Here is a 13,086-nt window from a genome sequence, read left to right as displayed (position 1 = left end):
GGGAGGGCTGCCAGAGGGGATCATTTGATTCAGCTCAAACACCCTTTGAAATCAATTGGCAAAGCAGTGTGGAAGGCAGCCCACCATTCGCAGGGTACGGTTAAGCTGTACGCGCATGTGACCGTCGGCGAGGCCTGAGAAAGGTTTCATTGTCAACATGCCGGGACTTTCCACTGGGTGTGGAATAAACGCTGTGTGTACGAAAAGGTTTGGCAGATGGATGCATCCTCTTGTCATCTAATTGTTATCACAGAGCCGATGTGTTGATGTGGCTATTTATCAAAGCCAGAAGGCACAGATGCCTACACGCAGAATATATTGTGAAATAAATTGGAATGGAGCTTTCTAATCAGCGCGAAAGGGACGTTTTTGCATTTTAAATCATAACGCAAGTCTGTGCAGTCGAAAGAAATACTAATGAACATGAGTCATTTGTAATGCGCTCCCACCAGGAAGCTGAAATAGGACACAACCGGCGCAGGGAAGCTTTGAGAAATGTCAAGTATGTCCATGCCACTTTGAATACACTTGTAATCAGCTAGACCATAATATTTATCCCTGCGTGTTCTCACACTGGGCTACATTTCTGAATACCATTTGTAAATTGGCAGCGAATTAACAACAGGATTGCCAGCTGGGACGGTCTGTCTGTCTCATGCATACCCAAATGTGTTCACCCATTCAGTATGAATGACAGAGACCCAACTGACCTCTGGGCTTTACATTCAAAGTGGGGAACACTGGTCATCATTATGTGAACACACTAGCCACTGTTTAAACTGGCAGTTTAGGATGTGAAAAGTTATAAATATGAACATGTGATGCATGGACAAAGAAAAAATAAAATAAAAAAAGCCTTCTTGTTCCAAGACTCAGAGTCTACAGCCATGCCAGCGTAGTGCGACCATATTTCAAACCTCCAAACCGGGACCCTTAAGTGTACCTTTATGCAAGCACAGGCGTTTGCACTCATACTAACTTGGATACTTAAGCATGTTTGCATGCTAACATCTGCTAATTATTATTGAACTACTTAGAATAAATCTGAAAGATGCCAAAAATACACAGAGATGATTCGGGGCGCTGACAGAGGTGATGGAAAGGGATATAAAAATAATTTGACCAGGAGGTGGGAGCCCGTAGATGTAATTCACAGGCCGTCAGCAGCTGATCTGACATTCATCCCACACATCAAAGCTGGTCACAATCAGCATCTGTCTTCACCAATACACTGTCAAAGCACTGGAAAGAGTCCAAGTGTTCAAAATCGAGCAGGGTGAGACAAGAGTGAGGGACAAGAGCTCTGCTGACATGTTGGAGTGCTGCTGTATTGAGACAGAAGGAGGTGTTGAACCCTACTGAGACCCCGCTGAATAGATTATGAGAGAGAAGTTTGTTCTGCAGCTGAAAAGAAGGATAGATGGAAAATGGGTAACACTCTAGGAGTAGACTAGCAATAAGTGATGAGGATGCATCCACATAAGCACTGCAGGCCTTTAGGAGGAAAATGATTTTTCTGCACTTTCTATGGTCGACTGAAGCTCCCTCGCTCAGCGGAGATGAGTGAATTGTCGCATAGAGGAAGAACCCAGTCCATCTGGCAAATGATAAAATCAGACTGAAACGGTGTCAATTACAGTGAAGCCCAGGACGGCTTTTAAAGGGATGTTTCTGTAGTGAAAGGATAACATAGTCTCAAGACACATGGGCAGAGGACCATATAAGGCAGCCATCTTGGAATTTTTTGGAATTGGCGGGGAGGGACCAGATTAAGATTAGAGCCATTTTCATGATTTCAGTCGATAAGCACAGAAATGAGGAGCTACTTATGTGGATATATGGACAGATGAAGGATAGCTTAACTTTCATTTAGGATTATAATCTATTGAATTTGAAGGGACAGCAATTCGGCCAACACTATAGTAGACTATCTCAATGAATATTGGACAGACATGACATTTTCATTCATTCATGATCCCATGAAGATGAACCCTGGCTTTGATAATCCCTTGACTTTTCCTCTCAGATTGAAATCTTTGGTGTTCACATGAAATACAAAAGGACAACTACTGGATGGATTTCCCAGAACGTTGGTGCAGATATTCAAAATCCCAAGAGGATGAATCCTGTTGACTGATAATTTCCAACAGCATTGTTCGCAGTGTTCAATTATCCTATAAAATATCCGTGTATCTACTGGACACATTAGCGCAACAACTGCATTTAGTGATCCACTATCTATTCCAGCAGAATGACGATTTTAGTATGTTGTGTTATGTCTCGACTGCCACAACTGGTACACACATTCATGCCGCTCTAAGGATGAATTATAACAACTTTGGTCATCTTCTGACTTTTAATGTAGCGCCATCATCAGGTATAAATTACAAAAAAATAGGTAAAAAAATGTTTTTAGGGACTAAACTACATGCGAAACATTTAGTGCTAATTAGCAAATAATAAATAACACACAATAATAAATAGTGAACCTGCAAATATTACTCATTACATATTACTGAGTCATGCCACCTGCATACAATGTCCACAGATTGTAGGATGCATCATTTAATTATTTCTAACCAACAGCAAGTATACATACTGTATAATGAATTGTCTTCATTTTTGTTTCTATTCTTTGCAGCAAATAACTCATTTTCTTCTGGGGGTTATTATATTTTATTGTCCGATTGTAAACATTTTTCTTAGGCCCTTAGGCTCATCAAAGCCTTTGGATAATGCCTACAATGCATCATTACCCAGCTAAAACAAGTCTTTCTTAATTCCTGGAGAAGCTTTCCCTTGACAGCAACATTATCTTAAAGAGCTCTCAGTACGCATCTTAACATGCTAATACCTCTAAAACCTTTTCAAATTAAATTCACTTTTTTCTCATAATTTGCACCACTGAATGGGTTCTGATGGCATCTTCGTGTGTGTGAGCAAGTCATCAAGAATTCACCGTGACTTTTAACCTTCTCTTCACAACTCACTGTTCAATCTGTAATTCACCTTTTTACAACTTTCTCTCCTCTTTCTCTGTAGCTACAGGAAATGATCTCCCATCAGTCTGCTTCTACACGGACCCTGCTCCCTCCAGCTCTGTTTAAAACCCCTGCAGTAAACAGCCTTAATGGGCCGCGCGGACAGACCTGTGCCACTCTGATGAAGTGGGAGATGACGGCGGCTCTCTGCGGGGCGGTGGGCTTGCTGAGCACCATGAGCTGGATCCACTGGGAGACGCTGTTGAAAAGGGTGATGAAACGCTCCAGGATGGGGTTGTCCACTGTGCAGCCATGCATCACAAAGCTGTGGTAGTCCTGAAACTAAAAGAGGTGAGTAGCATTACACATTTCATTTCATTTATTTAAAACAAATTGCATGCTTACATCCCAATATATCTATAAATCTTGACAACTGTATCCTCAGAATGGTCTAACAGGAAAGGTCTAACAAAAGGCACTATTGAGTTGCATTTTGGGAAATGTAGAATCCAGTACTTTTGGCCTAACTAAAAGACAGGATATTTCAGTTTTGATGCTTTGAATATGACAATTATTTTTGAATGTCTCCTGTATGTCCCCCAGCTTTGGAAGTGCAACACTAAATCACTGGAGTGCTGCTTTATAGGCGTAGTTTGACATTTTGGGTAATATGCTTATTTGCTTTCCTCACAAGGTGTAGATTAGAAGATTAATACCACTTCCATGTCTGTATGGTAAATATGCAGCTGGAGCCAGCAGCTGGTTAGCTTAGCTTAATTTAGCATCAAAGCTGGAAAGGGGGAGACAGCTGTCCACAAGTAACAAAATCCACCATCCAGCCCCTCTAAAGCTTACTAATTAACACGTCATATATAGTTTGTTGTATCTGTACAGACAGAAAAGTGTAAAACAAACAATTCATTTTACAAGGAGCTATGTGCTTTTATCAAAAAGATTTTTTACCTTTGTAATTGTTACCAAATGTTGGACTGTTCCTTTAAATGAACAACGTGGATAACAAAGCAGCCAACTGACTGACACTCTGACTGATTTAGCCAATCTTTAATCAGGGAAATATAAAAAAAACTGATTTGTTTTCAGTTAGTCCAAATGCAGAAAAGTATTATTTCTGCACATTTAGACCAGTGGGCTAGATGCTTTATATTTTTATTTATGGCTCATTTTGTTTCATATTGAGCCAGAATCTCTTTTAGAAGAGAAACAAAGACAAATCACCACCGCTGCCCCCACCGTGCCACCAACACCATCACACTTGAATAAATTATCTAAAAGCATCTACCATTGAAATTAGCACACACCCAGTCATCAACTTTGCTTCCCAAAATGTTTCCTCAAAATAAATATAATTACTGCCAGTAAAAGCAGATCTTAACCACTATTGCTAAGCAATGAGCTTGCCGCATGTGACATTACTAAGAATTAAGAATTTCAGAGCTGTAAACATCACAGTCGATACTCAGCTTCACCACAGACTGCGGGCAAACTGACCAGGATCTTGCAGAAGGATTTGTACTCCAGGTAGGTCAGGTGTTCAGCCAGTTCACAGGAATCAAGGTGGTCAAACAGCAGGGACATTTTCCTCTTTTTGGACACTGACGGGACACGTTGAGTCACCTGCCTCTTCCATTTATATGACGGCCTGGGAGGGACGATAAAGAATATTTTATGAAAAGTGCTCTCTTAGGTCTTTTGGATCAAACTTTTCTACAATTGCAGAATTTATTTCTGGAAGGACATTCCCTCAGCTGCAATAGATCAAAAATCTGCTCCACAAAGCCAACACTGAAGGGAAGTAGAGGTCACCAAGAAAAATGCACATGGTAGAGGTTTTCCTTCTGGGCGTTCTGCCAGACATTTCCTTGGGTTTAGGCAACAAACCTACTTGGTTAGGTTTAGGGAAAAATTGAGGTTTGGCTTTTTATGAGAAAAGGAGAAGTCACTGACCCAGCGTAGCACAGCTCAGCAAATTCTGAGAACAGGCAATAAAAGGGCACGCTGACATAAACACCCACAGACCGAGACATTCATTCACATTGTCAACAGCACGCACAGCTTTCAACAACCAAATGACTCACACGCTGGTAAGGTCAATGAGCTGGCTCTGGCTCTCGTTTCCCTCGGTGGTCAGGAGGTCTTTAAAGTCTTTGATCTGGTCCGCCAGCTCCGGGCTCAGATTGAACTCTGCTGGAAACTCAGAGATCCAGTACCTGGAAGGCAGAACAAAGGGATGAAAAGACAGACCGATGATGAAAAGTACTGGAAGGGGGGGGGGGGATATGCTTGTTTCTGCACAATAATGTGACACTGAGTTTAGGACCTTTCAACACTTTAGCTGCTTTATGTGATGATAAAAAGTGAGTACAGTCAATATAAACTCACAAACCCATATATAAAATCATCAGACTAAAGGTCAGAAAGGAATAGCACAAGCAGCTGTTAAAGAATAAGATAACGGTTTATTACTTGACAAGGTGACATATTCTTGTTCGGCGCTCAGCAGTGCAGCTCTCGTCTTGAGATCTTATCTCAAAGTCAAGGTGAAACCTTGCTGCAAATTTCCCTTTTCAGACTCGGAATACTCTCTCTTAAATCTCATTAAGATCTCACAGATACATGTCCGAGGTAGCAGAAAACAAAGGTGTAACAAAGGATACTTGAGCACCAGCTTCTTAGCCATGTCGGTTGAAGGGATATACCATGGGTGCATCATGAGAAACATGCGGACTAAGGAAACATCCTTCAAAGTGCCCCTCTCATCTAGAAGAAGAATAAAATAGGACGTCACTCATTATCAAGAGGATATACTCAGATGCTGTCTATTAGTGTGCATCTATGTTGGTCAGTGTGTGAGTCATTGTCTGATCACACATTTACTCAACACCATACATAGATTCCAAATAAAATTTGTAAAATATAATTTAACAATTAACAAGTTTTATTGAGAGTGTTCAAATAACCCACCGAAGGCTTGGATGCACGCTTCCACCAGCTCGTCCACTGCGGCCGACTGCTCCGACAATATGGACTCCATCGTTCCTTTCTTGTTTTCTTTTACCCCCTCCGTTCTCTTTCTCTCGCTGGTTTGGCTCTTGTTTCCTCTCACTGAACACAGAAGAAGATGAAAGGATCAAAGGGGAGCAAAGAGAGAGTAATTGCTGTATAAAGAGAGAGGAAATCAAATTTACAGTGGCCATCGCCGCATGTTTAAAATAGTTGTGTGGTCATTTGTTTTGCATACCGCTCCACACTGCAGTGAGCGAGAGAGAACCAATTACTGTTTACGCTCAAGCTGCTATATTAACGTGGATGTCTGCCGGTCAATGTCATCATCCCCTGCTGATATGATGGTTCGATTTGACCCAACAAATTCAAAATGTCAATCTGCAAAACCTAAACTAAAACTACTTGAAGGAGCAAAAAAATAATTGGTCCGGCTTTCAGCGAAGAGTTTAATTGTCTTGGCTGAGTATTGTTGATACAGGAGCCAATACGATAACTGAGAAGGGATTACAAAAGCAATCCCTCTTTGGGTCCCTTGCGTTAACACTAGCAACAATACACAATAGAATTGACAGTTCTGACATATAGACTTAAGATAAGATGTCTTATCAGGAGATATCTGAAGAAGGACTATGTGTTCAATGCTATCTCAGTACATTACAGATAAATATTGATTGATAAGTACAATCTTAGAATAGAGCATAAAACAGAATAAAGAGGTCATGTAATGGCTTTTGGTGGCGGCCTCATATCTTCCTAGCTGTCTTAACAATCCTAGTCAGCTTGTTTCTATTTACTACAGTGAAGTGACACAGATATTTAAAAAAGGGTGCTCTCTAACATACGCTCCTTCTACAACTTCAGGACCTACACCAACCCCCTTAAGTCTCCTAATTGAAAACAGTCTCTGACTAGCTTTCTTACATATAAAAACAACATTGTCTGTCAAAATGACTTTGTCCCAGATACTTAAAACACACACTGTGTTTCCACAGTTTGGTCACATAGTATCAGTAATGAGAGTGGGTCTACATTTACTTGTAATTGAGTGTTTTTTTACACTGTGGTACTGCTACTTTTACTCAAGTAAAGCATCTAAAGACTTATTTTCACCGCAAATAGTAAAATCTTCAAAAATACCGTCTAAAATATTGACTGGCAGTTTGAGTTTAAGTGATATAATTATTCATATTGGTCTTCCACGACGTCTGACTTCTAATTTACATTCATACACTGAGATAGGCAAGGCTAAAATCTTACACCGATACAAACTCAGCATACAAATAAGGTGATTGTGATAGCAGAATATGACAGACAGCTCAGCCTGCTTTGACCGCAGTGTGGCTTCTCCAGAAAAAACTGATAGAGAGCCACAATCGACAGGAAACCACAATTTATTATCTGTCCCTGACATGCTTGACATTGAAAATGCACGGTGGCAATTTTGCTCCATCACGCATGTGTTGCAGAAATAAGTTAAGAAAGAAATTTTCTTGGGTGATTGAACAAGTCCTCGCAGCAGGGAACCATGGCAACAACATCCATACTGCCCCATCACTTTCACAGCACACACCTCTACACACCTCCACACACCTCTACACACGACACACACGACACACATGCACAAAATACACGTTTTTACCGAGGCAAATATGGCAACCTGTGGGAATCTTTTTATTGTGTTTGCTGTTACCTTGGACGTGTTTATTGTGTGTGAAGAAGTAAAATGCACTAATCCTATCTGCTATACGGCTTACGGCTCAATCTGGTGGTAAAATAGGAGATAAAGAAAGCCGCTGGATAATTTTGGTACATTGCTGATGATGAAGCGTGAAGGTAACGCCGAGGTTGCGACAAAGTGACCCCCAGCGGCTGCTTCTGCTAATGGCTCTTCAATGTTGTGGTTCTGTTGCAGAGGGTGATGAGTATGTGTATGTGTCTATTGTGCCTGACACAATGAAGCCTTCCACTGCTGCAACGCGGTGGGCGGACACACTCAATTACAGGCTTCACGAGCTGTCTCAGCTACATGCCTGCAAACACACATTTCTGCAGGGGAGAGAGAAAGAGGAGGAAGTGCAACCCTAAAGCTTCAGCGATGTGAGAGTGAGTGAGCGAAAGTCTTTATGATAATGAGGAAAGAGTGAAATTGCGAACTTCAAATCTGTGCCTTTCTAAAAGGACGTGGTCAGATCACGGAGAGATAACGGGTTATATGACAGACTGCCGGACCACAATCAAAATGATGTGCTGTTGCTATAGATAGACATGAAAGTTCCTGTGAGGATGCTAAGGTCACTGCAGGAAATACGTCGGAGCCATAGTCTGAAACCTCAAAGAAAAAAAAGAAAAAAACATCCAAGACCTGTGACATCCAGACACCACTGCTGAAATCTCATGAATATAATCAGAAGGAAAGTGGACTTGGGTCCTTAATTGCCACACAACAAGAGCCATTATGAACGAGAGTCATATAGATCTGGGCTGAAATGGATTTCTCCGTGACAAAGTGGAGATCTTTTACCGTTCAGTTCAGTCTGTCCTCAAGAGCCGAGGATGTTACTTTCTCTGCAGATGCAAAGGCCGATTGTATCCGTCCGAACAGGCCGTAACACTGAACAAAACAAAGGGTAGACCTGCTCTAAATAGAGCCTGGTCTGGCACTGCGGCACAGGCTGTGCCCGTCTTGATGATGATACCATCTTGCTATCCATTCTCCACTGACTGGAGCTCTTTGTTATGACCCAGAGTACAATTCTCTCTGTGCTTTCAGGGGAACATACAGCCGTCCCCCTTGTTGACGGTGCCTGGTCAATCCTGACCGTGCGGAATCTGTAGTGTGCTGCTGGTTTAGTGGGCATTGAAAATGTCACGTCTTCTGGCTTAACACAGAAAGACCCCTTCTCACTGCTGTCCTTTTAACTCTCGGTATTATAGCCATAAAACAACATGAAAAACTCGAATACTCTTCAAATGTATTGTTTCAGCTACACTACAGTGCCAAATTCCAAATTCAGAGCATTAATATAGCAGCAAATATAGTGGAGTAATAAGTGGAGTAATACCTGAGCAGAGGATAAAGTCACACTCAGTGTGTTGTAATTCGAGCTTCTTAACCTGTGCTCCACTAGCTATCTAATCGTGGCCACTCTGCTCGGTTACCGCTGATAACGCCGTCCCGACCTACATTTTCGTCGCAGACGCCCACTCTCCGGAGAAAATGATCTCACTTGAATGTTCATTTAGTTAATGATGGTCCCATTTAGAGTAAAATAGACAATAAAGCAGGGTATGCTTTAAGGAGTGGCTACCTTGTGATTGACAGGTCGCAACCAGTGTCACCCATCTGCCGTCCAAATATGGTCACTTCCATTCACTGGTTGCAAAAAAAACAAGATGGTGATGGCCAAAATCCTTCAAATGCACAGTCCACAACCCAAAGGTACGTCCACTTCTTATATACAATCTATGTGCGGAGGCAATCCCTCAATCAAAGACATGCTCTGAATTTGTAATTCAGCACCTTTAAATACTAGATTGAGTATATATTTTCCATCAAATGGAGTAAATTAGTTGGTGAATACATGGCTTTTTCCTGTCTAAATCACATCAGATTGAGCCAATGCCTTCTAAAAAAGTCTACACAATAAAAAGAAACTGGCAGCATAGATTTTCAACGCCTTTTCTTGTCTTAAAAGTGACCTTAGCACTGATTGATGATCAGACACTGACAGACACACAGATAATGATATCCATCCTGCTATTGATATTCCCATTGTGGGCTAATTTCTATGCCAGATAATATCCTGAGCTAATGCACAGTATCCATATAACCATTGATTTAGCTTTATTCCCTCCCCTCTGGCATTTGGGTAAAACAAGTTTGATTGATGTTTTCATGGATAATAGTCATGAGCTACAAAATAGGGACACATTGATTCACTCTAATTAGCTATTAGACAGACACTGAAAAACACACACAGTCTGTACATTCTGCCCCACACAAACATGTTTAAAGGTTCTATCTCCAGCATTTAGTCACACTTAAGGCAGTGCTCTAGGGATGTCTTGGTTGGCTGGTCAGTGATGGACCTACTTTGGTCTTTAGGAAACATCTAACATAGACCAGTGAAGCTGGGTGCCCGGGGGGGTAGTGGCCCGGGTAACTTGTCTGATATAATAATAATTTTTAAAAATGTTTTATGAATAACAGAATGAAATGTATCCATGTTTTTTTTTCTCAAAATGTGTACTTAAAATGAGCCACACAATATTGTTTCAGCTGCTTAAGTTGTATGTATCAACAGAGAGAGAGAGAGAGAGAGAGAGAGGAAACAGCTGTTTCTACGCACACAAAATACTAAATAAGATAAGATGGTGTACATGATAAACATATTACCTGCTAAACATCAGCATGATAGCATTGTCACTGTGATTGCGTTAGCATGCAGATGTTAGCATTTAGCTCAAATGCACCGCTGGGCCCAAGCACAGCCTCACGGAACCGCTAGTCTTGTTAAAACTTCTATATATATTATGGTCAAACCAGTTGCAATACTTTGGCATCTGTAGAATGGGATTCCATTTTAGAAATGAAATGCTGCCAAAATTATGAGCAAGTTGTAATTATTTAGTTTATATATTTTATATGATCATATTACAAATTATAGTGTAGTTGCTATTTTTATCATTTAAATTATTCATCAACAACAAATTAGTTGTTAATGGTTTGGTACATTATGTATTGTAATTAGTGCTGGGCAACGATGACAATTTTTAATCGCGATTAATTGCGATCAATAACATTTGGTTTGTAAACACTTTAAACAAATAAGGTTTTAACAGCAGTATTCCCTTTACACAGTAGCAGTTCTATCTCTTCACTCTCTGTGCTCAGTATATGAAACGTTCCACTGCTGTGAAACAGGAATAAAATGTTTCAGCACGTTTCAGCAAAAATGTCTGTCTTCATGACAGTCAGAGCATGTGAATGCAGCTCTACTGTTCATCAATAATAATAATGCTGTAACTCCGAGGTGATGATGGTTACCCAGCGATCAAAGAATAAAGACACTTTACCCACAATTTAGGTGTATTTTCCCTTTAACTCACGAGATGCAGCATGTTTTATACTTAATGTGAATATAATTCATACTTTGTTGGCATCTTATTCTGAAAACCGGATGTTCGTCTGAAGAAACCGGATGTTGTCTCATGTTAATCTTTCCGCTAACTTTCAAAGTCCTTCACTCGCTCCCAATCCGTTTAAATGAGTTTACCATGAATTTCAGCATATAGGTGCACTAAAGTGTAAGTGTCTGCTGAGTTGACCACGGAGATCTGAGTGTCTGCTGACTTTACCGCAGCGATGTCCAGTAGTCTCCATTCCTCACCGCTGCCAGTGAGCAACGGCCTTTCAAAATAAATAAAAAATAAAAAAATGCGTTATCGCGCTATAAAATAATTGTCGGCGTTAATTAATGAATGCGTTAATGCGATAATAACACGTTAACTTGCCCAGCACTAATTATAATCCATCCATCCATTATCTTTAACCTGTATATTGATCAGGGTCGCGGGGGTGGATGGAGCCGAACCCAGCTGACGTTGGCGAAGGCAGGGTACACCCTGGACAGGTTGCCAGACTATCACAGGGCTGACATAAAGAGACCATTCACACTCACATTCACACCTACAGGCAAGTCTTCAATTACCCTAAGTTGCATGTCTTTGGAGGAACCTGGAGAAACCGGAGAGAACCCACGCTGACACTGGGAGAACATGCAGAATCAACACAGGAGGCATTCTGTGTTATATTATCATATAACATGATATTATTGTATTATAATAATAACACTAAAATGGTGATTGTACTGAACATCCATTTCCGTACATTTACATAGCATTTAGCATGTCATGGTATTCATCTATATCTATATCTACATCAAACTGTGATATTGATTCTGATAGGAGACTTTTTCTCACATCAGTAGTATTGCTAGTGCTCATGTTTCTAAAAACGAAGACCACATTTCCCATGATCCTCTTTGTGTCTTATCACAGAGGAGTTTTTTTTCCCTCTTATCTGTCTAATATCCGCTGTTGTTTCCCCATTTTATATTATGTAACTATATAAAATAACTGATGTCTCAAATGAATATGGTATTTTATTGACTTTAACTTTGACCCCAGTTTCCAAAGTGCATCATTTGCACTTCAGAGCTTTAGCTCATATGTCCTTATGAGTCCATGTGAATAGAATTACAAGATTGCAAAAAAACACCACTTCTTCATGTTATACACACAGCACCCTTATCTCTTGCCCAACACCCACTAGTTTGTTTCAGGAAGTTGTGAAGGAAGAGTGTCGCATGATGGGACGGATATAGTTCTTCATAGGGTCCTACAGAGCGGCTGGTGACAGGCTCTATTTACAGACTGCAGGGTACTGAAAGCAGGAAGGGAAACGTTTCCTTTTCCCTGGACACACAGAATGCCACACCGGTGGGGGCTCACCGGCTGCAAACTGAGATTAGCAGCTACAGTTGCTCCTTAGGGACGGAGGGGGGTAGGCAGGCGGAGGGAGGAATGGGAGATAAAGAGAGAGAGTGGGAGGCAGGAAGAGAGCATACTCGACCTCGCTTCAGCCCAGTCAAAAGTGAAAGAGATTGTTGGATAAAGAGGGAAAGATATCAAATAGGGAGGGGTAGTAATGAAGAGAAAATTCAACGTGAATCTGCCTCAAACGCAAAACTAATACTGTATATGTGAAGAGTGCAAGCAGCACTATTTCATAATGTTGAAATAAGAGAAGAAGAAGAAGAGAAATATGCATATTTCACAATGTGCTCGTGGGACATAGCAGCTGCTTGAGTGTAATGTTTTATTACGTCCTCCAAAACAAAAAAAAGTCATGCATCCTGTTCCACATCTGGCACACTCTCATATCTCACATCTCAACTTTCTGACTTCAAATGAAAAGTGTAATGTGTGAGACAAGAAAGGGCACTGCCATGTGCTGCTATAATATCTTCCTCCCCGACCCCAAACGCAAGAATGTATCATTGTGTCACATTGTTTTTAC

At 40.9% G+C, this 13,086-nt stretch overlaps 1 protein-coding gene across 3 annotated transcripts in view; it reads right to left on the bottom strand.

The window, feature by feature from the left end:
- LOC116385341 (RAS guanyl-releasing protein 2) overlaps window positions 1–13,086 on the bottom strand; it is a 36,486-nt gene that overhangs the window by 17,976 nt on the left and 5,424 nt on the right. For all 3 annotated transcript variants that reach the window (XM_031850710.1, XM_031850707.1, XM_031850709.1), the window contains exons 2-7: window positions 5,964–6,104; window positions 5,657–5,759; window positions 5,466–5,522; window positions 5,078–5,209; window positions 4,491–4,641; window positions 3,150–3,323 (exon numbers count right to left, since the gene is read on the bottom strand). In XM_031850710.1, coding sequence (XP_031706570.1) covers window positions 3,150–3,323; window positions 4,491–4,641; window positions 5,078–5,209; window positions 5,466–5,522; window positions 5,657–5,759; window positions 5,964–6,033 — 687 coding nt within the window. In that variant the 5' untranslated portion in view covers window positions 6,034–6,104. The remainder of the gene's footprint in view (window positions 1–3,149; window positions 3,324–4,490; window positions 4,642–5,077; window positions 5,210–5,465; window positions 5,523–5,656; window positions 5,760–5,963; window positions 6,105–13,086) is intronic.

The sequence above is a fragment of the Anarrhichthys ocellatus genome, unplaced genomic scaffold, assembly GCF_004355925.1.
Source record: "Anarrhichthys ocellatus isolate YVR2014 unplaced genomic scaffold, GSC_Weel_1.0 scaffold11, whole genome shotgun sequence".
Lineage (NCBI taxonomy): Eukaryota > Metazoa > Chordata > Actinopteri > Perciformes > Anarhichadidae > Anarrhichthys > Anarrhichthys ocellatus.
The sequence above is the reverse complement of the archived record's forward strand: the minus strand, read 5'-3'. Positions and strand labels throughout refer to the sequence as shown.